The following is a 27,455-nucleotide window of genomic DNA, read 5'->3' on the forward strand; positions in this document are numbered from 1 at the left end:
GCTGACGTTACTGAACCCCAATAACATGGTAGCAAGTGTTGACTGTGCAGACGGCACTTCCGAGCGCCAACTGGCGGTGCTGGAGCCCAGGGATAAGAATGAAAACAGAGGAGCCAGAGGTGTAATTCGAGCAACTTTAAAATGTGTAGTACAGTGGATGTGGACAAAGCAGGAGAAATTGCCGTCCGCACAGCAGGAGAACAGCTGACGTTACTGAACCCCAATAACACGGCAGCAAGTGTTGACTGTGCAGACGGCACTTCCGTGCGCCAACTGGCGGTGTTGGAGCTCAGGGATAATACTGAAAACAGAGGAGCCAGAGGTGTAATTGGAGCAACTTTAAAATCTGTAGTAGTGAGAATGTGGACAGAGCAGGAGAAATTGCCGTCCGCACAGCAGGGGAACAGCTGACGTTACTGAACCCCAATAACATGGTAGCAAGTGTTGACTGTGCAGACAGCACTTCCGAGCGCCAACTGGCGGTGCTGGAGCCCAGGGATAAGAATGAAAACAGAGGAGCCAGAGGAGTAATTGGAGCAACTTTAAAATGTGTAGTACAGTGGATGTGGACAAATCAGGAGAAATTGCCGTCCGAACAGCAGGAGAACAGCTGACGTTACTGAACCCCAATAACACGGCAGCAAGTGTTGACTGTGCAGACGGCACTTCCGAGCGCCAACTGGCGGTGTTGGAGCTCAGGGATTACAGTTCAGGTGGTAGAAACATGAACAGAACAGGAGACCTGGATACTGTTGCCAACCAATTATTTATTCTGGAAGAGGACTGGCAAATTCATGAGAGATCCAGGCCTTGTTCATTTTGAGAAAAGTAAGCCGGTCAACGTTATCGGAGGATAGTCGCATGCGACGGTCTGTTAGTACACCACCTGCGGCACTAAAGACGCGTTCCGATAATACACTAGCAGCAGGGCAAGCTAGCACCTCCAGTGCATACTGACTAAGCTCTGGCCATGTATCCAGCTTACAGACCCAAAACTTGAAGGGAGAAGAGCCGTCTGGGAGTACACTAAGAGGGCAAGACATGTAGTCTGTCACCATCTGACGGAAACGTTGCCTCCTGCTGACTGGAGCTGTCTGTGATGGTGTAGACATTTGTGGCGGCGGGGACACAAAACTTTGCCACATTTCGGCCATACTGGTCTTGCCTTGTGCTGAGGCGCTGCTTCTGCTCCCTCTTTGTGCAGAGCTTCCTCCACTGCCTCGACGCACTGAGCTGCTTTGTAAAGCACTAGCAGCACTGCTCTCGGTTGGAATGGAGAACATGATGGAATGCACCAGTGCGTCTTGGTACTCCCGCATTTTACGCTCCCGGTTCAATGGTGTTATGAGGCTTTGTAAGTTGTCCCGGTAGCGAGGATCTAGGAGGGTGGACACCCAATAATCAGCCGTGTTGAGAATGTGGGCGATGCGGCGGTCGTTTCTGAGGCACTGCAGCATGAAATCAACCATGTGCTGCAGACTGCCAACTGGCCAAGAAACGCTGTCCCCTGCTTGAGGCGTGATCTCTGCCTGCTCTGCATCACCCCACCCTCGCTCTAGATACTGACTACTAGAGCATTGTGTACCTCCCTCCTCTGGACAGATGTCTTCCTCATCCATTGACTCCTCCTCATCCTCCTCACAAAGTGTCCCCTGCCTAGGCCTTTGTGAGGAACCACATTGCGCAGACTGTAGAGAAGCAGATGGCATTTGTGACTCCTCATCCTCCACCTCTTCCAAAACCTCGTCCCTTAGTGCTTGCAGTGTTTTTTCAAGCAGGCAGATAAGGGGGATAGTCATGCTGACTAGTGCATCATCTGCACTCGCCATCCGCGTGGAATAATCGAAGGCACGCAAAACGTGGCAAATGTCCTTCATAGAGGCCCACTCAGTGGTGGTGAAGTGTGAACGGCGCGCACTGCGACTTGTTTGCGCCTGCTGCAGCTGGTACTCCATTACTGCTGCCTGCTGCTCACACAACCTCTCCAACATATGTAACGTTGAATTCCACCTGGTGGGTAGGTCACATATGATGCGATGTTCCGGAAGACATAATCGGCGCTGCAGAGCTGCAATGCGTGATCTTGCATTGCTGGAACGCCGCAAGTGAGCGCACTCTATGCGGACCTTGTGAAGCAGTGCATCAAGATCCGGATAGTCCCTCAAAAAACTCTGCACGACCAAGTTGAGCACATGTGCCAGACATGGGATGTGAGTGAGGTTGCCTAGGCCCAGAGCTGCCACCAGATTTCGGCCATTGTCACACACTACCATGCCTGGCTGGAGATTCGCTGGCACAAACCACACGTCACTCTGCTGCTTGATGGCATTCCAGAGCTCCTGCGCTGTGTGGCTTCGATTCCCCAAAGAAATTAATTTTAATACGGCCTGTTGACGTTTGGCCACGGCTGTGCTCATATCGGTCATCATAACAGGTAACCGTTCACGGGTCGATGTGGAGGTAGACCGTGACGGCTCCTGCAGCGCTGATTCAGAGGAACTGGAGTATGAGGAGGAGTCAATGTGTACAGACTGGATTCCTGCAATCCTTGGAGTTGGCAGAACACGTACAGCGCCACTCTCAAGATCTGTACCCGGCTCCACAACATTTACCCAATGGGCAGTGAGGGAAAGGTATCGTCCCTGTCCATGCTTACTGGTCCACGCATCAGTGGTCAGGTGGACCTTGCTACTGACGGCGTTTTGTAGCGCATGTTTAATTTTTCCCTCCACATGATGTTGCAGGGCAGGGACGGCTTGCCTGCTGAAATAAAAGCGGCTGGGCACGTTGTATTGTGGGACTGCCAATGCCATAAAGTTACGGAATGTGTCAGTCTCCACCAGCCTGAATGATAGCATTTCAAGGGCCAGTAGTTTAGCAATGCCAGCATTCAGAGCCTGTGCTCGGGGGTGGTTTGCCGAGTATGGGCGCCTTTTCTCCCATGCCTGTGCTAACGATGGCTGTAGACTGGCCTGGGAGTGTGAGGATGACTGGGAAAGTGGTGCTGTGGGTGGAATTACACTGTGTCTCTGTACAACAGTGCCAGAGATTCTTCCATGGCGATCCTGTGAGGAAGCCGAACCAGCTGTGTGTGAGCTGGAGGAAGAGGCTACAACACGAGCTGAAGAGGTGGTAGGTGGCGCTGTAGGTTGGCCTAGGTCTTCAGTGTGTTTGTGTAACTCCACCACGTGCTTGGTCCGCACATGTTTCCACATATTTGTGGTATTGAGGTTGCTGACACTTTTCCCTCTTTTCACCTTCTGATTACACAGCTTGCATTTGACAAAGCAAATGTCATCTGCAACTGTGTCAAAAAAGGACCAGGCACTGCAAGTCTTGGGAGCGCCCGCTTTGGATTTTGGAAGAGCCATGCTCCTAATGGGTGCCGAAGTGGAGGCTACAGGCAACCAAGTCTGCCCCCTCCCTCTCCCTCCTTTTTGGGCCGTTCGGGGAATCTCTTCCTCAGAGCTGCTCCCACCACCTTCCTGTCCCTCACGCCATGATGGGTCAAGGACCTCATCATCTACACCACCCTCTTCAAACAACTGCTTCTCCTGGGTAGTCTCGACAGCACAGTACGCACCAGAAAGTGGCACCTGAGTCTCATCATCAGATGCGTACTGAGGTGTGCTGCTGACCATAGGCACTGGCCCACCCGCCTCTTCAGATTCAGAGAGACAAAACGGTTGCGCATCACTGCATACTACCTCTTCTTCAAATTCTCGAATTCTGCTTGGCTGGCCCCCTCTTTCCAAGCCAAGAGATTCAGAGAACAGAAGTAGAGATGGCTCCTGTCCAGGGCTCTCTGACTGCCTGGGCAATTTGGCAGGTGGTGAAGAGACAGATGGGTGCTCTTCAGTGCTCAGGACCTGAGAGGATCTGGAACTAATTGAAGTCGATGCGTTAGCTGCCATCCATCCGACAACGGCTTCAATTTGGTCCTCGCGCAGCAGTGGGGTACGGCTAGCTCCTACAAAGCTGCGCATAAAGGACTGTTCCCTGGTAAAACTGGGGGATGCTGAGTCACTGGTGCCCGCAGCAGGCACAGAATCCCCACGTCCTCTCCCTGCAGGCACAGAATCCTCACGTCCTCTCCCTGCAGAAACTCCACGCCCACGCCCACGACCACGACCACATGCCTTACTCCCTGCCTTCTTCATCTTGGTAGACTGATAAAGATAGGCAGAAAAGTACTAAGGGCTTAGTGTGCTTATTCCTGAACAGCTGCTAACAGGTATAAGAAACACTAATTTTATAAAGTGTGGACTAGACTTTAATATGAGCTAATGTGGCCTACACAACTGTAAAGTGGAGTGTTTGGTGAACTTTATTTAGGTTTTTTTTGTCACAAAAAGACACTGGATGTGCCTAAAGATGTAATAACGATAGTATCACAAACTTTTTGTAGCTATTACAATGTAGGAAGGTAACCTACAATGCAATAGATGAGGCTGCAAAAAATAGGCTAATACTAATCTGGCTGGGGCTGCAGGGCCCAATGCTGCAGAAAGGCTCCTCTATCTACTCCTATATAGTGTGTTTGGAATCAATTTAGCTGAATATGGATGGAACCACCACACTAATAGGAGATATCAGGAAAAATTATGAATTGGCAATAAAGGACAATGTATGAGGCAGTGACACACACTGAGTGCACTACAACCAGACGGGGTTGAAGCACACACTACAGGGTGAGCTGCACTCACACACCAGACCTTGCAGACAGCGGTGAACAGTACAGATGCAGAGCACTGTGCACTAGTGCTGCAAGACGGAAAAAAAATTCTCTATCTACTCCTATATAGTGTGTTTGGAACCAATTTAGCTGAATACAGATGGAACCACCACACTAATAGGAGATATCAGGAAAAATTATGAATTGGCAATAAAGGACAATGTATGAGGCAGTGACACACACTGAGTGCACTACAACCAGACGGGGTTGAAGCACACACTACAGGGTGAGCTGCACTCACACACCAGACCTTGCAGACAGCGGTGAACAGTACAGATGCAGAGCACTGTGCACTAGTGCTGCAAGACGGAAAAAAATTTCTCTATCTACTCCTATATAGTGTGTTTGGAACCAATTTAGCTGAATACAGATGGAACCACCACACTAATAGGAGATATCAGGAAAAATTATGAATTGGCAATAAAGGACAATGTATGAGGCAGTGACACACACTGAGTGCACTACAACCAGACGGGGTTGAAGCACACACTACAGGGTGAGCTGCACTCACACACCAGACCTTGCAGACAGCGGTGAACAGTACAGATGCAGAGCACTGTGCACTAGTGCTGCAAGACGGAAAAAAATTTCTCTATCTACTCCTATATAGTGTGTTTGGAACCAATTTAGCTGAATACAGATGGAACCACCACACTAATAGGAGATATCAGGAAAAATTATGAATTGGCAAAAAAGGACAATGTATGAGGCAGTGACACACACTGAGTGCACTACAACCAGACTTGGCTGAAGCACACACTACAGGGTGAGCTGCACTCACACACACAGACCTTGCAGATAGCGGTGAACAGCACAGGGAACTGTGCACTAGCACTGCAAGGCACAGTGATTTAGAAAGTAGCTTGGGTAAAGCAGTATAGAGCAAATAGGTAGCTAAAACTGTCCCTCAGAACAACAGCGTCCTATCCCTAACTGAATTCACAGCAGAGTGAGCTCAAAATGGCGGCGGTGGCTTTTATAGTGCATCATGACATCATTTCAGCAGCCAATCACAGCCATGCCATTAGTTAAGATGCCTACATGCCTAACAGGATGTGCCCACACTTCTTAGGATCCTCATTGGCTGAATAAAATGAAAATGTCTCATTGCATTATGGGAACTTCCGATTCCGGTATACGATATTGCAATAGTATCGGAATTAAGTATCGGAATTCCGATACCGCGAATATCGGCCGATACCCGATATTTCAGTATCGGAATGCTCAACACTATTTATAACCATATCAAGGTTGGGTGTGCATGGAAAAGAACAGTCCGTAAATGTCAAGTGGTGCAAAATTGTAAATGAAGCCCAATTGCAACAAGTATCTTTAGCCCAAAGGCATGCAGTTAAGTAAAAAAATGTACTTTAAAGTCTTAGTAAATGTGCATACATTAGTTTCAGAAGCTGTTCACCATTTTACAGAAATGAAGAGGGGAATGGAAGAAAAATAAAAACAAGGGCACTAGGATTTTTTACCTATGCATTATGCATTTATTTGGAAATGTATTGTGAACCAGAAAAGGTTCTTTTAAGGACATAGAAAATAGCTATCAGAAAGTGGTCAGCTATTACCCATGGGAAGTATTACCCAGTTTTAAGCACTCCTCCTACCATCAAAGTTTTTATCCTCTTAATATATTGCAGTGATATTATATAGCACTTTGTACTTACAATTGTTTATTTCGCCTTTCTACCCAGATAATTCTTCTCTTTTCTCTGCATTATGTAGCAACAGGAAGTCTCTTTTTCCCTCTATGAGCCATTCCAGTCAACTCCTGACCCAGCTGCTCCGCTCCTCCCCCTGCCAGGGACTTTTGCAGTGACTCATGACTCATGCAGGGAAAACTGACCTCCTGTTTCTACATAGAGCTTAGAAGGATTCAGAAAAGTCAGTTTTTAATTGCATGATGTCAGACCTAATGGAAAAGAGAAGAATTAGCTGGGTAGAAAGGCAAAATGAGCAATTGTAAGTACACAGTGCCATATAATATGATGATTGTAATATATTAAGAGGAGAAAAGCTTTGATTGGAGTGCTTCTTTAACAATGGTACAGATAAACATTCTATCCAGTTCCCGAGTCTACTGATACATTCTGTACAGTTGATCTATTAAGTAAATTACAGACATCTACAATAAGTATGCAATAGTTTCCCTTTTAGATTTTACAGAAAAGATGGCGGCGCTTCAAAGCTTAAAGTTGAACAGCTATATCATTGACTTTATGTAGTTAGAAAAAATACAAGACATAGTTCCCAAATAACTACAATCTGGAGTCCTGGATTTGCAACTCGTTCACACAACTGTATTTTCGGTTCAAGTGTTGTCTGTGGAAATAACTGACAGTACATGGACCAATGTTATTCAATGGGGCAGTGCAGATTACTGAATCTTTACGTGAAAAAAATCTCAGCATGAGCTAGATTTGTCCGTAAAATGGATGAGACTCGGCCATTTGAGTCTGTGGGTGCGTAAAAAAAAAAAATCAGATGCCATACGGAGCCACATAGCATCAGATTTTTACAGACACATTGCGGTTCTGTAACATAGGGAACTGTAAATGGTTCTGTAAAAGATTAATAGATAATGCTGTGAATAAATAGATTGCATATGGATGATACACTCTTTTATACACTTGTGTGAATCTACCCAGCCAGGCAATCAATTGCCTACCTGGTATGTATGAGACTCGATTGTGGTAATAGTAACCGTAAATTAATGAATGTGATAACTGAACTAGATGGTTCCCTCTTTATCATGTATTTTGAATTACCAGCAATCTAACCTTTAAATATGATAATTTTCTACTATTTGACTTTGATTTTGCATGATATTCTCTGATCTGCAGCAAATATCCAGAAATCAAGAATGCTGAAGAACGGGAGAAATATAAAGCTGTATTTAATGACCAATATACAGAATATAAGGACCTGTATTTAGAAGTTAGAGGTGCCCTACTGAAGTTTAAAGAACTAGATAACATGATGGAAAAGCTAACTAGCACATCCCAGAGTCACAAGGTGAGCACCGGTAATTATTCTATCCTTTACAATAAAGTATTATGTTTACAGGGTTTATTCAGTTTAAAATATATTCTAAAATGAATCTGCACATAACCATGTTACAGATCTGTATGGTATGGATCTGTAATAAGGTTCCCTGACAGCTTTATGATTAATACAGCTATATATTAGGAAAGGTAGGGAATATAACTGAGATGTAGTCCTCAGTTCAACAGAACCCATGGTGACCATACGTACTCAATAGCAAAAGAAGAAAATAACTGTGTTCTAGCTCTTAAGGATAAAATCATCCAAATTAATCTGATATATAAGTTAAAACCCCATCATTAGGACAAGTATACAAGCAAAAAAGAGAAACCAACGCGTTTCAAGCAGCATTCTTAGTCAATAGCTAAAACACAGTTTTTTCTTCTGTATTTAATGTATTAAACCCTGTTCACATCACGGTAATGGCAATATATTTGAGATATACACTGGGAAAAGCTCCCAATGTATAAATACAGGTGTGTGATGTATCCCACTGTATGGGTATATAATAGGATATATTGCCTACAGTGTCCAATTGTTATAGAAAAAACATATACTGATAATAAGAATACATTATGTGAGTCCCAGATGAGCAGGAGTGAACGAGACAACATCTGGCTGTACTGTCATGATTAAGATGTCGCGTCATAAGACATCCCATCACAAAGCAATCAGCTGATCAAAATGGGTCTGGCTTGTCCAGCTCTCATGGCCATCTCTGTAATGCACGGACAGGCCAGTCAAAGTTGTGGGTCAAAAAAAAAAAAGACGAAAAGGTCACGTCTCCCCTCTAATATCCATGAGCTAATAAATCATATGTGGCCCTTAGGTAGCAATCCCTTTAATCTAAGACTGTGAAATACTTTCTATCACTCAGAGTCACTAGTGTAGTCTAGAGTTACTGACATTGAGATCATAAAAGCAATGATACATTTTATTCTTACAGGCTTCAGATAGGATCAGAGCCATCACTGAAAAATATGATAAGAAAAAAAATGTAAGTATGCGCAGAAAGCGAAGCAAAAACAAATCACTTTAGTACTGCAAAAGAAAGGAAATCAAACACATGTAAACTATGAAGGGGTGTACTCACCATCAGCAAAGTGGGTGCATTTTTTTTAAAGCTTCTAAGACACTTGGGCTAAGTTTTAGCATCTGAATAACAAAATCGTCAGAGTTTCATCCAGAAAACTGGGACGATTCGTCTCTCACTTGTCATCCGTGTGCAGTCCATATGCAGTACGTTTTTTTTTACAGCATCAGCTATTAATAAATTACAAGACCATATACAATTTCCTATGTTAAAGAATTGCAATATATCTGTAAAAATCAGATGCTGTACTCTGGCTCCATATGGCATCTGACTTTTTTTTTACATCCAATTTACGGAAGAAACTAGTGCATGCTGCAATTTTTTTCATACGAAGATTCGATCAGTGAAAAAAATTGCTTATTTGCACTGCAACTAATATTTGTCGCGTGCTGTCTATTTTTTCACAAACAGCACTCAGACTGAAAATACGCTTGTATTAAAAAAAGAAAAATCATTACTTACTAGGTGCTTGGTGGCTGATTAGGTTTAACGCCTTGGTGCCATGCCAATTTGGACATTAAAAGGTTTATCTGGGACTAGTTTACTTTTTTCTATGGGGCTAAGAACTTACAGGCAGGTAGTTGCTAACTACTTGCCTGTTCTGCCCAGTGCCAATCTCTGTGGGCTCAGAGTGGTCATGGACCACTTCTGCCGACGATTCTGCCGCTTCCAGTGATGTCAAGTCGACAAAGCATCTGTTTCTATACCACTCTGTCATGCTGATGGACAGCTGGCTCCCCACTGTCTGACTGCGGGGAGCCAGCTGTCAGTCACCATGATACCTGCAGTCACGCCCTGTAGACAAAGCAGCCTGGTAAAAGAAGAGCTGCTCTGTTGATGTGAAAGTTTAATAAAATGACACCTTGATATCTGATGTCTTGTTCCAAAGAAATCCACATTTTTTATATGCAAATGAGCTGTTAAGATCTATGGGCCGAAAACAGATAGCATTGAGAAACTGCCTACAGAACTTATTTTAAATGAAAGGGGATGTTACTAGTGTGAAACATGTATTGACTGACATTTTTACTCTCATAATCACACACAGCTCTGAAGTGAGATCAAAGACAAGACAGCAGAAGTGAATTTTGTCTCATTACAAACACATCTGCAGCAGCAATTGTCCTCAGATAGTGCTGTCAGTTATGCTGTACTATCCTTTCCCACACTGGCTGCCTGTGAGATAAAAGGTGAAGCTCTATGAGAGGACTGCAGCTGCAAATATTTTTGTTATTAATTCAAACTTCACTTCTGCTGTCCTCTGTTAGCTCAGTTGAACTGTGTTTGTTCTGATTTCACTGCAGAACAATGTGTGTTCATGAGAGCAAAGTATAAGTCATTATTAGGTTCACACTGGTAATATCTAGAGATGAATGAACTTGTTCAGAAAACGTTTGCCAATCTCAAAGTCAGCATAAACATTGCATGGTGAGATTCGTGCTCGGATTTTTGCTGGAGACAATTATTTTAAAAAAAAAAAAAACAAGGATTCCAGCAGCAGGCAGGTCTGAGAAATTCCAAAGTTTATATAAGTATATAAAAGTCCACAAAAAACCTCACCCTCCACCACCTTTAAATTTAAAAGATCTGGCATATCCGTTTCGGATATATGTCCTTATTCATTGACAATAAATAAGGATATACATCCGAAATGCATATGCCAGACCTTATAGCATATCAATCTTTTGTGCTAATAGTGTGGTCCCACCACCAGTCTACATTTCAGCATCTAAATCCTTTCTGCTAATTGTGTAGTCCAGCCAGTAGTCCACTGTAACGGGTCTGGGAGGTGGAACCTCTGAGCAACTATACAAAGGGGCAGTCCTTGTAAGGAAGCGGGTGGCTCCCAGGGAAGGCGGGCAGGTAGTCACGGCAAGTGACAGGGACAGTCTCTGGGTAGAAGGGCAGGAGGTCACGGCAAGTGACGGGGACAGTCTCTTGACAGGCGGGTGGTCACGGCAAGTGACAGCAGGGTATGAGTCTCTAGACAGGCAGGTGGTCACGGCAAGTAACAGCGGGATAAGAGTCTCTAGACAGGCAGGTGGTCACGGCAAGTGACAGCAGGGAAAGAGTCTCTAGGCAGGCAGGTGGTCACGACACGTGACGGCAGAGCCTCCAGGTAGGCTAGCAGGCAGGTAGCAGATGAGCGCTCCCAGGTGAGCGGGCAAGCGTCTCTGGACAGGCAGGTGGTCACGGCACGTGACGGCGGAGCCTCCAGGTAGGCTAGCAGGCAGGTAGCAGATAAGCGCTCCCAGGTGAGCTGGCAAGAGTCTCTGGACAGGCAGGTGGTCACGGCACGAGACGGCGGAGCCTCCAGGTGGGCTAGCAGACAGGTAGCAGGTGAGCGCTCCCAGGTGAGCGGGCAAGAGTCTCTGGACAGGCAGGTGGTCACGGCACGAGACGGCGGAGCCTCCAGGTGGGCTAGCAGACAGGTAGCAGGTGAGCGCTCCCAGGTGAGCGGGCAAGAGTCTCTGGACAGGCGGGTGGTCACGGCACGTGACGGCAGAGCCTCCAGGTAGGCTAGCAGGTGAGCGCTCCCAGGTGAGCGGGCAGACTGATCCATAGACAGACTGGCAGGGCTGGTAGGCAGACTGTCGGACCGCAGGAATGAAAGCAGATAGATAAGTATCAGGCAGGTATCAAGCAGGAATCTGGCAGGTGACTGGCAGGTAACTGGCAGGTAACTGGTAACGGGACCTGAGGGCTGAAGCAGAGTTGAAAGGCTTTGCAACAACATTGCTCGGGCACCTCCATTTTGGAGGAGGTGCCTTATATATGGTGAGGTCCTCCGGCCATTGGCCGGGGACTCCTTAGGACGGCGCGCGCGGCCCCTTTAAGAGAGGGGGAGCGCGCGCCCTAAGCACAGTGGCTGGGAAGCAGCGCGCGCTGCCAGCAGAGCGGGAGGAAGACGCCGGGCACGGAGCGGAGAGGTGAGGGGAACGGCGTCCCTGCCTAGCAGGAGGCAGGGACGCCGACGCTACATCCACATTTCAACATCTAAATCCTTTGTGCTAATTGTATGGTCCAGACACCAGTCCACATTTCAGCATCTAAATCCTTTGTGCTAATTGTGGACTGGTATCTGGACCACACATTTCAGCATCTAAATCCTGTGTGCTAATTGTGTGGCCCAGCTAGCAGTCCACATTTCAGCATCTAAATGCTTTGTGCTAATTGTGTGGTCCAGCCAACAGTCCACATTTCAGCATTTAAATCATTTGTACTAATTGTGTGGTCCAGACACCAGTCCACATTTTAGCATCTAAATACTTTGTGCTAATATTGTGGTCCAGATACCAGTCCACATTTCAGCATATAAATCTTGTGTGCTAATTCTGTGGTCCAGCCACATTATCTCAGCAAATAAATATTGATTGGTAATTTAGTAACAGGTGACTGACAGGTCTGGGCCTAGGGTTGTGAAACAGCTGGTTAAAAGAGGGGAAGGGTACATCCAACATGAGTGGGAAAAAGTGAGGTCGTGTTGGAAGGGGGAATAGGCTTGGTGTTCAAAGTGTATGTGGGGTAGGTGGTAATGTTACTGAAAGCTCTACTGAACAAATGCAAGCTCATCCTATCCAAAGACAACTGACAACTTCTGTTACTGGATGTTCTACTTGACTCCCTTTCTTTGGCACAGCGTTACGCCTTGTAGATGAGGACCAGAAAGAGCATGTGCTCCAGGGGATGGCGAGCACTGCATCAAGTGGCCTCTCCTCCTCTTCCTCCACCTAAACATCACACATAGTACAGTCCTCAGAGGTGACACCCCAATTACACTTGTTTCCCCTCGCGTCGGAACTCTCGAACCGCCCAACTGACTGTGGGGAACCACAGATGGGCGAGTCTGCAGATCTGTTCACACATTCTATTCCATGGGCATCAAAGGTGTGCTCCAAAGACTCAAGCGGAGGAAAGAATCTGCACCGATGCCCAAAATTTTTTTCAGCTGGATCCAGGGCCAGGCGAAGTAGGGTCCTAGCTGAATTCAGACCCTCGTCACCAGACGTTAACCCCCAGGGGTGGAGGTGATACTGATGAGACTCAGATACCTGAGGCGCATGCAGACTCTACTGTACTATGAGGGCAGGAAGAGGAGGATGGTGACTCTCAGGACGAGGAGTGGGGAGAACAGAGAGGATGATGATGAGATTATAGATCCCAATTGGTGTGAACTCAGAGGCACGCAGCTGAGTAGCTCAGCAGAGGAGGTGGAGGAGGAGGAGAACGAGCTTACGTTGCGGCTTCCCACACAGACACAGAGTGATGCAATCATGACAAGCACTGCATCCTCAGCTACAACTCTGGCTGTGGCCAGCAGCGGTCACGGGTCTACAGTTAGTAGGGGCGGCAAGGGTTGCCTAGCCTGGGCCTTTTTTGAAACCACGAAGGATGATGCAACTCACGTTATCTGCCAACTTTGTAAAAAATGACTCAGTAGAGGCAAAAATTCAAATAACTTGGCTACTACATGCATGAACAGGCACATGCATGATCAAAATACATTAGTCTGGGAATCTCGCTGCACTCCGTCACCGTGGCAAGTGTCCTCACACAGGTCTCCGGCCGCAAAAGCTCCACTTGTTTACTCGCCACAGTTGGGGTGAGTGAGAGCCCGTCAGCTGTAACGGAAGTGGACATGCTTCCTGTTTTTGACCGATCTCAGACACCGAGCACACCACTCCTTTTAGATTGTAAACCGGCGAGCAGGGACCTCACTCCTAATGTAACTGTTTAAACTGTCTTACCTTGTATTGAATTTATTGTCTGTACATGTCCCCGCTTAATTGTAAAGTGCTCCGGAGTATGTTGGCGCGATATAAATACAAATTATTATTATTATATTTCTCAATCTATCATAACATCTCTGCCTGCACCTCACTCACAGTCCAGCAGTTTGTCTTGTTCACCCTACTCCACCCTCTCTCAGCACAGCAGACAGCCCTCGGTCCCGCAGTTGTTTGACACCTTTGTTGTGGCTCTGGGCCTGCTGTTGCTACTGCTGCTGATGTTACTAACAATTTTTTTAAATGTGGAGACTCCAAGTTGGGTCTCCATCTGGTGGGTTGTCTGTAGTGGAAGGGGTGTCAGAGGCCCATTATACTATTTCTACTCTTGGGAAATTGATGCCAATTTGGTGGTGTCAGCCCCTAATTTTTGGAAATGTGGAGACTCCAAGTTAGGTCTCCATCTGGTGGGTTGCCTGTAGTGGAAGGGGTGTCAGAGCCCCATTATACTATTTCTACTGTGGGTGAATTCATGCCACAATAGTGGTGTGGCAATAATTTTTTGAAATTTGGAAACTCTGGGGCAATTGATGCCACTTTAGTGGTGTCTGTCCCTAATTTTTGGAAATTTTTTAACTTAAAGTTGTGTCTCCTTCATGTGTGTAGCCTGTAGTAGTAGGGTTCCCAGACAGGCAGGCCTGCACTTAGTTTCAGTCAACTACCTGTGTTACTTAAATTTTTCTAACAATAGTAGTCTACGAAGCTGATATTTGTGCCACCTGAGTGTGGCTGAGCAGAAAAGCAATTTTAGCTGTTGCATGAGGTATCAGGGCTCCCAGCACAGCAGGCCTACACCAATCCCTCATCCACCTCTTAATTTGAACTTAAATCAAAAGCTGTAAATGCTGGCGTAGACCCTTTCTTATGCATGGCCCATGCCTGACTGCTGTTGTGCCATTATAAAATTTCTACTGTGGGTCAATTGATGCCACTTTTCTTGGTGTCTGCCTTTAATTTTTGGAAAGGTTTGGACTCCAAGTTGGGTCTCCTTTATGTGTGTTGCCTAAACTTGGCAGGCCTCTCAGATCACATGTCACTAATCCACCTGATACTGATCAATTTTTAAGCTAGAAATGCTAGTCGAAGCCCTGTCCCAGGTCTTGTCTCATTCATCCATGCTGCGCAAAGCTGTTTTGGCAGCTTGTGGGCCCCCCTGAAGGTGTTGTCTATGAATTTGATTTTCCCTCCCATTGAATTTAATGGGGTTTGGATATGGTTGAGATATGTTTGGATATGTTCGACGAACTGTTCGGCAAACATCGGGACGTTTGCCGATCCAAACCGAACCTTGAAAGGTTCGCTCATCTTCAGTGTCATCCACTTTTATTTAAAATAAGCTCTGGAGTCAGATTCTCATGCAGATCAGTGTCCGGCCCATAGATCTCAACAGCTCATCTACATTTAAAAAAAATCTGGCTTTCTCTTCAATAATACAGTGCTGGCCAAAAGTATTGGCACCCCTGCAATTCTGTCAGATAATACTCAGTTTCTTCCTGAAAATGATTGCAATCACAAATTCTTTGGTATTATTCTCTTCATTTAATTTGTCTTCAATGAAAAAAACACAAAAAGAATTGTCCTAAAGCCAAATTGGATATAATTCCACACCAAACCTAAAAAATGGGGTGGACAAAAGTATTGGCACCCTTTGAAAAATCATGTGATGCTTCTCTAATTTGTGTAATTAACAGCACCTGTAACTTACCTGTGGCACCTAACAAGTGTTGGCAATAACTAAATCACACTTGCAGCCAGTTACCAGGGATTAAAGTTGAGTCAACCTCTGTCCTGTGTCCTTGTGTGTACCACATTGAGCATGGAGAAAAGAAAGAAGACCAAAGAACTGTCTGAGGACTTGAGAAACCAAATTGTGAGGAAGCATGAGCAATCTCAAGGCTACAAGTCCATCTCCAAAGACCTGAATGTTCCTGTGTCTTCTGTGCGCTGTGTCATCAAGAAGTTTAAAGCCCATGGCACTGTGGCTAACCTCCCTAGATGTGGACGGAAAAGAAAAATTGACGAGAGATTTCAACGCAAGATTGTGCGGATGGTGGATAAAGACCCTCGACTAACATCCAAACAAGTTCAAGCTGCCCTGCAGTCCGAGGGTACAACAGTGTCAACCCGTACTATCCGTCGGCGTCTGAATGAAAAGGGACTGTATGGTAGGATACCCAGGAAGACCTCACTTCTTACCCCGAGACATAAAAAAGCCAGGCTGGAGTTTGCCAAAACTTACCTGAGAAAGCCTAAAACGTTTTGGAAGAATGTTCTCTGGTCAGATGAGACAAAAGTAGAGATTTTTGGGAAAAAGCATCAACATAGAGTGTACAGGAAAAAAAAGAGGCATTCAAAAAAAAGAACACAGTCCCTACAGTCAAACATGGCGGAGGTTCCCTGATGTTTTGGGGTTGCTTTGCTGCCTCTGGCACTGGACTGCTTGACCGTGTGCATGGCATTATGAAGTCTGAAGACTACCAACAAATTTTGCAGCATAATGTAGGACCCAGTGAGAGAAAGCTGGGTCTCCCTCAGATGTCATGGGTCTTCCAGCAGGACAATGACCCAAAACACACTTCCAAAAGCACTATAAAACGGTTTTAGAGAAAGCACTGGAGACTTCTAAGGTGGCCAGCAATGAGTCCAGACCTGAATCCCATAGAACACCTGTGGAGAGATCTCAAAATGGCAGTTTGAGAAGGCACCCTTCAAATATCAGGGACCTGGAGCAGTTTGCCAAAGAAGAATGGTCTACAATTCCAGCAGAGCATTGCAAGAAACTCATTGATGGTTACCGGAAGCGGTTGTTCGCAGTTATTTTGGATAAAGGTTGTGCAACCAAGTATTAGGCTGAGGGTGCCAATACTTTTGTCTGGCCCATTTTTGGAGTTTTGTGTGAAATGATCAATGATTTGATTTTTGCTTCATTCTCTTTTGTGTTTTTTCCTTGCAAGCAAATTAAATGAAGATAATAATACCAAAGAATTTGTGATTGCAATCATTTTCAGGAAGAAACTGAGTATTATCTGACAGAATTGCAGGGGTGCCAATACTTTTGGCCACCACTGTATTTGCAACCTACTCCCTTTATATTTATGGGTTGGGGGGGTCACAAAACCAGTTATATGTTGTGATGAAAGAAGTCTCTAGCTTGTCTCCCTCTTCCTGTTCATGTAAACATGCATACTCAGTCAAGGCAAGTGATAATAGGAAAATAGATAGTATTATCTGACAGAATTGCAGGGGTGCCAATACTTTTGGCCAGCACTGTATATTGAATCACAGATATCAAGGTGTCATTTTATTCTGCTTCCTATGACCTACATGCCCATATAGACGGATTAGGTTGTGTAGGAATTCACCCTCTCTGGTAAGCATTAGGCCTTGGATAGCATTCACACAGGCAATGCAGTTTATGTGCAAACACAAGTAATTTTTATTGCTTCCCACAGGTTGCAAAGCGCCAAAAACAAACTCATAAACATAAATCCCTAGCCTTGTCCAGGCACTAACTAAACAGAACAGACTCTGGCTACTCATACACGACTGAGCCAGCTCCAGCTCCGTCATACAAAACAGCCATTTTCCAAAGCAACCATGCAGCTGCTTGTAATCAAATACTGCAAAGGTGGGATTTAATCCTGTCCTTCCCAGCTATGCTGCAGAGGGTTGATCCTACTGACATATTCCCTTTAAGGATTTAAAGGACATGGACACATCTGGAGGCAATTTTTTTTCTATTCAAATGCATGAACAACCCCAATTCAAAAAAGTTGGGATACTGTGTAAAATGTAAAGAAAATAATAATGCAATGATTTGGAAATCTCTTATTTTCGTTTCAGAACAGAACATAGAACACTTATCAGAAGGTGAAAGTTAGACATTTTTAAATTTTACTTTAAAAAATTAACTCATTTAGAAATTGATAGCGACACATCTCCAAAATGTTGGGACAGGGACATGTCTACTATTGTGTGGCATCCCCTCTTCTTTTTACAGTAGTCTCTAAACGTCTGGGATATAAGACCAATTGCTGGAATTTTGGAAGAGGAATGTTGCCCCATTCTTGTATAATGTAGAATTCTAGCTGCCCCACAGTCCTGGGTTTTCATTGCTAGATTTTTTTATTTATAATGGGCCAAATGTTTCCTGTTGGCGAAAGGTCTGGACTACATCACCCGAACTTTTCTTCTGCATAGCCATGCTGTTGTGATGGATGCAGTATGTGGTTTAGCATTGTCTTGCCGAAATATTCAAGGCTTTCCCTAAAATAGACATTGTCGGGATGGGATCAAATGATGTATGTTCTAAAACCTTTATATAGTTCTCAGCATTGGCAGTGCCTTTTAAGAAGTGTAAGCTGCCCATGCTATAGGAAAAAAAAAGAAAGAAGAGCAGCTACAATTCCCTATACCAGGTCACGATACAAATGCAACATGCCCCATCATAAAAAGTGGAGGCAGCACATGTGTAAAATACTAATAGAGCAACCACTCACACCCCTGCCAATCATGTGGGTGTGGTTGACTAGTATCCAGAATGCACACGGATATGATCTAGGGCTCTATACCCTTGATTGCATAGGATATAGTGTCGTTTCCATGAATAATTTTAAATTTTGTTTTATCTGACCACAGAATAGTTTTTAAAAACAAACTGCAGCTGGGGGACAGGGGTATTCTGAAACTGGACTTAGAATTGCTCAGTAAGCTAGTTCTGATTGTGAGTTAGTTACTCTTTTCTGAACTTCTGTCAGCTGATTGGTGACCACATCAAAGTTCAGTTCAACTCCATGTGGTCTACAGGCATAAATCAGAGGAGGTGTTCAGAAAAAGACAGATGAAAGAGTTACAAACTTCTCGTCAGAATAATCTCACTGAAAGATTCTTAATTCATTTTAATCTTCAGCTAGGAATGTGCAGGAAAATACACTGCTCAAAAAAATAAAGGGAACACTCAAATAACACATCCTAGATCTGAATGAATGAAATATTCTCATTGAATACTTTGTTCTGTACAAAGTTGAATGTGCTGACAACAAAATCACACAAAAATCATCAATGGAAATCAAATTTATTAACCAATGGAGGCCTGGATTTGGAGTCACCCCCAAAATTAAAGTGGAAAAACACACTACAGGCTGATCCAACTTTGATGTAATTGTGGCGCCCCTGCGGGTCCAGTCGCCACAGAGGAACTGCAACTCACCCAGAGGTGTGGTACCCCACTCTCAGGTAAGGAGGGAGCACTACCCGGGACCCACCCACCTACATCCAACACTACACCACTCCAGACCATCAGACGGGGCAAGATGCATTTGTCCATTGCTGAGCCCTGCCCCTGGCTGGAAGGGGGGGGGGACCAAGAGAGGGGGAACCATGTAGTGGGTGTGGGTGGAGGAAGAAGCTCAGTGGAGAACAGAGGGTAGGAGTATAAAAGAGAAGGTGGAAGGTTCTGGAAGTGGTCAGAGTTCAGAGTCGAGTTGGGAGCAGGAGCTCAGTAGGAGCTCAGCTCAGAGGAGTTAAGAGAAGAGTCGGGCCTAGAGAGAGAGGCCCAGTTGGAGAGAGGAGAGAGGAGCAGTGAGAAGGGTTCCAGGAGAGACAAAGGGGATCCCAGGGGCACGGCGAGTGCAGAGGTCACCCGTGCGCCCGAATTCACGTTGACGAGGAGGGATCAGGCCGCAGAAGGGGACCGGCCCCAGACTAGTGGAGAACAACCAGGCTCAGCTAGCCAACCGGAGGCTGCAGCATTTTCAAGGTGTTGCAGCCAAAATCCACAATTATATCGCCGAAAAGGTGGCCGCATAGGGTCCAGGGGACTGAGAGTACGTCGGCCGACAAGGCCCGAGGCCATTGGCTTGGGACACTAATTGTGAGGCGCAGGGCAGGAGGGCGAGAGCCAGCGCAGTGAGACGACCGGCAAAGGTACATAGAACGGGGTCCCATTTAAGTACTCCTGAGGTACCTGAGAGATTGCTGGATTCTTACCCCAGTGGACACAGGACAACGTGGGCTGTCATTACCGGCTGCAGCGGGCGGTGACCTGGAACTGCTTTGAACTGTGAGTAAAGCCTGAAGACTGCACCCCACTGTGTCCTTGACTCATTACTGCGCCACAAGCCCTGCACTACACCGCACCAACAACATCTACCTCATAGCATCACTATATCCTGCCTTGGAGCTTAGCTCTACCTGTGGAGAGCTGAACCAACTCTGCTGCGTTACCATCAGCTCCAGTGGATCTGCACCGCAGCAGCGTCTCCATTTAGCCGCATACCACAGGTGACATCACAAACATTATTATCCTAAAAACTTTATTCCCATTTTACTTTCCCTTTAATTGACCACCCTGGGTCATGGACCGGGTCACCGCCACCATAACATCCCCCAGCACCGACCGGCCCGACTACCGGGTACCCCACGGCCCAGGGGGCGCAGTCAAAATGAGGCTCAGTATTGTGTGTGGCCTCCACGTGCCTGTATGACCTCCCTACAACGCCTGGGCATGCTCCTGATGAGGTTGCGGGTGGTCTCCTGTGGGATCTCCTCCAAGACCTGGACTAAAGCATCCGCCAACTCCTGGACAGTCTGCGGTGCAACGTGATGGTGGATGGAGCGAGACATGATGTCCCAGATGTGCTCAATCGAATTCAGGTCTGGGGAATGGGCGGGCCAATCCATAGTTTAAATGCCTTCATCTTGCAGGAACTGCTGACACACTCCAGCCACATGAGGTCTGGCATTGTCCTGCATTAGGAGGAACCCAGGGCCAACCGCACCAGCATATGGTCTCACAAGGGGTCTGAGGATCTTATCTCGGTACCTAATGGCACCTAACCGGTCAATGCTGAAGGATGCTGCAGGCAGCAGATCGCTCTCCACGGCGTCTCCAGACTCTGTCATGTCTGTCACATGTGCTCAGTGTGAACCAGCTTTCATCTGTGAAGAGCACAGGGTGCCAGTAGCGACTTTGCCAATCCTGGTGTTCTGTGGCAAATGCAAAGCGTCCTGCACGGTGTTGGGCTGTGAGCACAACCCCCATCTGTGTATGTCGGGCCCTCATACCACCCTCATGGAGTCGGTTTCTAACCGTTTGTGCAGACACATGCACATTTGTGGCCTGCTGGAGGTCATTTTGCAGGCAGTGCTCCTTCTGTTCCTCCTTGCACAAAGGCGGAGGTAGCGGTCCTGCTGCTGGGTTGTTGCCCTCCTATGGCCCCCTCCACGTCTCCTGGTGTACTGGCCTGTCTCCTGGCAGTGCCTCCAGCCTCTGGACTCTACGCTGACAGACACAGCAAACCTTCTTGCCACAGCTCGCATTGATGTGCCATCCTGGATGAGCTGCACTACCTGAGCAACTTCTGTGGGTTGTAGAATCCGTCTCATGCTACCACGAGTGTAAAAGCACAACCAACATTCAAAAGTGACCAAAGCATCAGCCAGAAAGCATTGGTACTGAGATGTGGTCTGTGGTCCCCACCTGCAGAACCACTCCTTTTATTGAGTGTGTCTTGATAATTGCCAATAATTTCCATCTACTGTCTATTCCATTTGCGCAACAGCATGTGAAATTGATTGTCAATCAGTGCTGCTTCCTAAGTGGACAGTTTGATTTCACAGGAGTTTGATTTACAGTTATATTCTGTTGTTTAGGTGTTACCTTTATTTTTTTGAGCAGTGTAAGTAGGTTATAAAAGGCAAACAGTGAAAAAATTTTAACAAAAACCAGTTGCAAAAATATATTTTTTTCTATCATTGGCTGTAGCATGTGGGCATAGCCCGGATTTCTGTGTTCAGCTGCACTATCTTGTCTCAACTTCAGTATTCTTCTTTGTTTCACATTGATCATCTGATCATACATTTAAGGCCTCATAGGCTTTTTGAGAGAGAGGGAGAGTCAGAGACAGAGAGATACATAGATCTTTGCTTCACTTGTTACAATTGTGGCAATACCAAATATGTATTTACAGATTGCTAACGTGGGTCAGTGAAAATCACGGATAGTATCAGTGTGCAATCTGTATGTTGTCCATAATTACCTTTATAATGTATAAGAGAAGCTTTGCAATATATATATATATATATATATATATATATATATATATGTGTGTGTGTGTGTGTGTGAAAATCAGTGATGAAATACTAATGGTAAAAAGTGATACACTGATGACAACTGGATCAAAAATGCTGATGACACTTGGACCAAAGATGTCTAGTTCCATGTGATCTGTGAAGCCTGTGATTGGTTGCAGCACACATGGGTGGAGATGTTGTCACAGGACAGGATGGGGAAGCATATTTTTGGTTTGTACGCTGTCTGTGTGCCAATTAGACTGTACAAGGATCGCACACAGACCAATGTAAGTGAATGGATTAGTTGAGATGAACGATGGTCTGCATGTAAAAAAATCACAGTATGCACTGTTCTGATCTGTTTTTCAGTTCAGATTCGCCCATTAAACTCAACGAGTTTGTAAAAAAAACAAAACGATGTAATACGGACATGATCTATTGCACTTATCAACATCGGAAACTGTATTTGGTTTGGTGGAAACACAGATGACAATACTGGTGAAAACTCATCCGTTTTCTATGGGATGAAAGAAGGACAATTTTACAAACTCTCACCTGAACCCGGCTTTATTCAGAGCCCACTGTGCGATAGAAGCAGCGGGCATGGGAAATTCTGTGTTATTTTGTATTTTAAAGGCATTGTCTCATGTTCTGATCATCAGGAGGGCACAGCTCATCTGCCTCCCAACTTCCTGCTTGCTGAGGGCGGTGTGATTCTGAAGATTGATAGTTCGGACTTGTGGGAAGGTTGAGCCTCTGGCCCAAACAATGCTCTCTCCATTGTTATCCGGGTCGCTTCAGAGCAGCTATAGCTCCCAACTTTTGAAGAACAGAAAGAGGAACAAATTATGCGACGCGCGTAGGACGCAGTGGCAAATTTTGTCCATGTCCCTGGCCATACCCCAATTCACTCCTGTTTACCATTTCTTTCTACCCTGGCAGGAGGGGATGTCAGAGGGGCACAGGTAGTGAGTAAAATTCAGCAGACGCCTGAGACCGCAGGGCGCAGACCCAAATCCAGGACTGTCCACTGTATCCGGGACAGTTGGGACTAGGGAAGAGCAGATCGATTTGCAGGACTCCACAGTCCAGCATCCAGATCAATGCTACCTGGTGGCTGGACAGGAATCTGTGAATCTCTTACCTTCCAGTGTCCCTGGCGGATTTTGATCAGCCAGGACTTGCACAATTTCTTCTTTGCATCCTGCTCATCTCTAGTTGGGACCTGTGTATTATTTTTTATTCCTTCATTCACAGTTGGAGCCGCCAGGACTTTGTCATCATTATGTAGCTTCAGTGTATGACATCTGGCTTTTTTGTGTCTGTAAGGCCGTGTTCACACGTAGCATAAATACTGTGTTTTTGTTTTTTGCAGGATCCGCACCAAACAACACAATAACAATCTTCTCTGGTTATTGCATTTTTTATGCATTTTCTCCTTTACTTGATATGTTTTTTTGTGCAGATGTGAAGCAGCTTTTTTAATGTGTTTTTTATAGTACAGAAAAGCTTTGAGTCTGCACCTAAAAAAGTAACTGCAGTTTTTTACATGGGTTTTTTCAGGCTCCACATAGAAGCCTCTAGAGAAAAAAAAGCACCAAAACCGCACAGTTCAGCAGCGTCTTTAGACGCACAGGGGCGCAGTTTTCATAAAATCACATCGACTTTCCTTGCACAGTTAAACACAGAAGAATTTCTGTGCAAAAAAGCAGCAAAAAAAACACAGCATTTACACTACATGTTATTTCATGAAATCTCCACCCTCGGTGCTTCTAAAGAATCTGCTGAACTCTGCGGTTTTGGTGCATATTTTCTCAATAGGCGTCTCCTGAAAAAACACATGAAGAAAAAAAACAACGTTGCATTTTTAAGCGTAGAATCAAAACTTTTCTGTACTATTAAAAAAGAGAAAAAATATTAATCACGCCATTTTTTTACGCCACTTACCGATCCCAGTAAATAATTTAATCACTGTGGTGTGCGGGTTGCTATGATTACACAGACACCAAATATGTCCGTGTTATTTGCTGATTTGTGATGTTCATTATTTTTAAAAAAAAGTGCATTATCAATAACAATATTCTAAGTGTTTTTCATTATTTTTTAACAATTTTATAGGAAAAATAAAAATTATTCTCCCTTTAGAATACAGATATACATAGAAATACTCTGCTGTGTACAATTTATCAGTACAATGTCTGAGCCTACAATACAGATCAAGTACACAAAATTCTCCCCATTACACCTCCAGAGCCTGTGGTTCAATTGCTTTACATCCTGCCTGTAATGTTGAGGGTTGTGGGTTTGATTACAGGGGAGAATCACAACATTTTCCTAATTGCTTTTTATTATTTTTAGCAGTTTTATAGGAACAAAAAAAATCTGTTTTTCTTCACCTCAGTATACAGTGAACATAGAGATACATTCTATATTTCAATGTATTTTTATGTACATACATAATCTGCTTCTGGGTTCCCTGCCTGCAATACAGGTCGAGATAACCAAATTCTCCTATGTTTCTCATTATGAGCTGTGGCTCATGAATAAAGCTTCTGCCTAGGAATATTGAGATGTGAGTTAAAGTCATGGGGAGTCCCAATCACAGGAGAAGAAGCAGTGAATATTATAATTTAATTTATGCACTGAGAAGACAGAAGCGACCCAACCCCCTTCCTCATGTCAGGTTCCCTTTAATTTACAGTGAACAAATTCTAAAGTGGACAATATAATTTGCAGGCAGCGCTAGTCTCATTAATGAAGCTAGAATGATCTGAGGATTGAGCTGTGAACTTTGGTGCAGTCAAACATTCCTCGGAATTTGTAGTCATCTGACTACAGAAGCAGCTCCAGCTTTTTATAGGCTGGGAAGGAAATGGCTGAATGTATATAAAAGTCAGAAAGCTTTATGGTGTACCATGAGAAAATTGTACTAATCTATTTGTTTCCCTCAGGACCCTGCATTCACGGAAAAAAGGGAACGCTGCATCTATTTGAAGGGGAAATTGACCCACATCAAGAAGCAGATTCAAGCATATGATCAACATGAAGGATCTGTGTACTTCTGAACATTACAATGAATATATAGACATTTGACATGTACCAGAGCAATGCATTTAATTTATAAAATATTTAAAGGGGTTCTCCACTTATTATTTGTTAGAAGGGTCCCTTGATCCTCAAGCAACTAGCTTTTATCTGTGGAGAAACGTGGTAGTAAGGGTCCATTCAAATCAAAGGGCTGGCTTTGTGGTGCAGGACAAGACATGTCCCCTTTACTAACCAATCTCAATTCTGACCAAGAAAGGATTTTCCACTAAAAGGAATCCCCCTCTATTAACCTTGAATTACCTAATAGAGTATATAAAAATGTGTATTCTAAGCCAGAGAACCCTTTTAATCTATGATGGTGGAATTTAACAGTATTAGTGGGACTCAGAAAGTGAGGACGTCACTACTAATTTATGATGTGTATATATAAATTTCTATATTTTGATGCATATATGCCATTATTTTTTCAACAGGCATGTTAAATTGCGTTATGCAAAAAAAATCTGCTGGATCTGCTTGTAACAAAATGACCTTCTCTTATTTGCTTAATGATTTACATTTAATTACTGTAATGCCTCATAAATCTCTACACATTGATGCTTTGACGGTCCCTTTGTTAAACTACTTAAAATAATTTTAAAACTAAAACCTTGTAATATTGAAGCTGAGACTGCAATGGATCCATGTACTGTTCTTGTACAGGGGCCTGTCCTGTCTGTGTCCGCTCCTGCAATAGACAGCTCTTACTGTTTGAACAACTACATTACATTTCTCACCTCAGAACACGATTACCACCACTATATGCGAATGTGTGCCAAATCAGTTCTCATGCTTTGCACTGACGAGGGCCAACAGCCCGAAACACCGTGTCTGCAAACTGAGATTCTGATTTGGCTTTTATCCTAAGTCATATTGCACGACTCGTTAAAGGGTTGATTGTGACTTGTAGGATTGCTGCTTCCAGTAGGTGGCGGTATAGAGTTCAAGTCCTCTTTTTCTCTGAAGAGGCAATTTGCATCCTTAGGATATAAGCAGCGTACATTGGGAGTTTCTAATGACAATTCCTCTTTTAATTCTCCTACATTGAATATTTGATGCACTGTACATTATAGATTCTTAGTTACTTAGGCTCTTAGTTAACTTTTATACTAGTAGGGACTATATTAACAAAACCTAATAAAGTTTTCTTCCATTTTCTGGCATATGTATGTATTAATTTTAAATTCTATGGTCTCAACCATATAGTTATATCAGCAACTTCTACAATCAATGAGATCGCTATGATTATGTATGTTCAGCTTCCTACAATGAATGGAAACTAAGTGTTGTATCCAGGGAAGTATTTGCCACTTTTTTTTTTTAAATCACCCCTTTTTCTCTAATTGACATAATGTCAATACTGCTGTTTTCGTTTGGGGGGATAGGAGGGGGAAGGTGGTGAAAGTTGATGAGGTGAGCGCTGCATGGGCAGAGCAGCAGTAATAAACTTTCTGCCTGATGGAAGAGACGATTAATGCTAAAGGTGAAGGACCTGTGATGATGTCATATCCATGTGATTTTTTATGGGAGGAGCCATCCTAGAGATTGCAGAAAGTGAAGTGTTTTTCCATGCAGGAAGCAGCAGTAGCTGAGAAGATGGGGGCACAAGTGACAGGTAATTAGGGTACAGTGGTAAATGGGATACAGTCTGTATATGGGGATGCAGGCTGTATAGGGGGCGTGCAGTCTGTATATGGGGTTGTGCAGGCTGTATATGGGGTTGTGCTGGCTGTATATGTGTCACCCCAGGCCTGGATGCCACAAATATTAAAGGCTGTGTCTGAGAGCAGGAGGGAGGTTCCCTGGTCAGGGACAATTAGCATACAGCACCTCCTGTCCCAGGCCAGTAGGGGGAGCTGGCTGCCCTTATAAAAGCTGGAACTGAGGGCAGGGTTAGGGAGAACTGGACGACCTAGCTCAGGACTGAGACTAGTCCCAGAGAAGGAGGGACAGTTCAGCTGTAGCCAAGGAGTCCGTGAGGCAGAGGAGAAGCTGCGAGCCAGGGACAGAGGCGATGAGAGCTTGTCCTGGCTGATAGAACTACACTACCGGACATTGGGGTCCGAGGCTGTCGGGGTTGCAAGCCCAGCAGCAGAGAACCAACCCGCGAGGGATTTCAGGTCCCTTGGCCTAAGAAGCCTGGAGGCTCCGCCACACAGAGGGACCAGTACAGCACGGAGAAGCAAAAGGTACCTAAGGCCCGAGTCACAAGCCATACAGGCGAAGTACACGGCCAGCTCAGGGACGTGGGCTATCACACCACGAAAAGGGGGATAGTCAGCAAGGGCAGAGAGAGAACGGTAGGCCTTCACACTCACCCTGACCAGTGGGGCTCGCCCGAATGCTCTCCGACATCCAGGCCCATTCCTACCCGGTACTCCTGTCGGGTCATTAGTAATACCTACAATAAAGACCCTGGACTGTTTGAAGCGGATTCTGAACTCTTATTATTGCAGCCTGCACTATCACCCCCAGCATTCACATATGCTGCCCTGAGGCTACACTCTTCCCGTGGGGAGTTATCCTATCCCTGTGCTGCACACCAACATCAGCCTCAGCGGTCTGCCTTGCAGCGGCTGTCATCCCTGACCGCAATCCACGGGTGGCGTAGTCGGACATTCATAAC

General features: G+C 45.0%; 1 protein-coding gene across 3 annotated transcripts in view; it reads left to right on the forward strand.

Annotated features, from left to right (window-relative positions):
* The window catches only part of OCEL1 (occludin/ELL domain containing 1), a 47,539-nt gene extending 21,555 nt beyond the window's left edge, over positions 1 to 25,984 (forward strand). The window contains exons 3-5 of one of the 3 annotated variants that reach the window (XM_073659520.1): positions 7,588 to 7,759; positions 8,736 to 8,786; positions 24,694 to 25,983. In XM_073659520.1, the coding sequence (XP_073515621.1) occupies positions 7,588 to 7,759; positions 8,736 to 8,786; positions 24,694 to 24,807 (337 nt within the window). In that variant the 3' untranslated portion in view covers positions 24,808 to 25,983. Of the gene's footprint in view, positions 1 to 7,587; positions 7,760 to 8,735; positions 8,787 to 24,693 lie in introns of all 3 variants that reach the window. The other 2 variants (XM_073659394.1, XM_073659455.1) reach the window with 2 other exon arrangements.
* The last annotated feature ends 1,471 nt before the right edge of the window (positions 25,985 to 27,455 follow it).

Source organism: Phyllobates terribilis, unplaced genomic scaffold (assembly GCF_046119375.1).
Source record: "Phyllobates terribilis strain yellow unplaced genomic scaffold, ASM4611937v1 Scaffold_1__5_contigs__length_1240528914, whole genome shotgun sequence".
In the NCBI taxonomy this organism is placed as follows: domain Eukaryota; kingdom Metazoa; phylum Chordata; class Amphibia; order Anura; family Dendrobatidae; genus Phyllobates; species Phyllobates terribilis.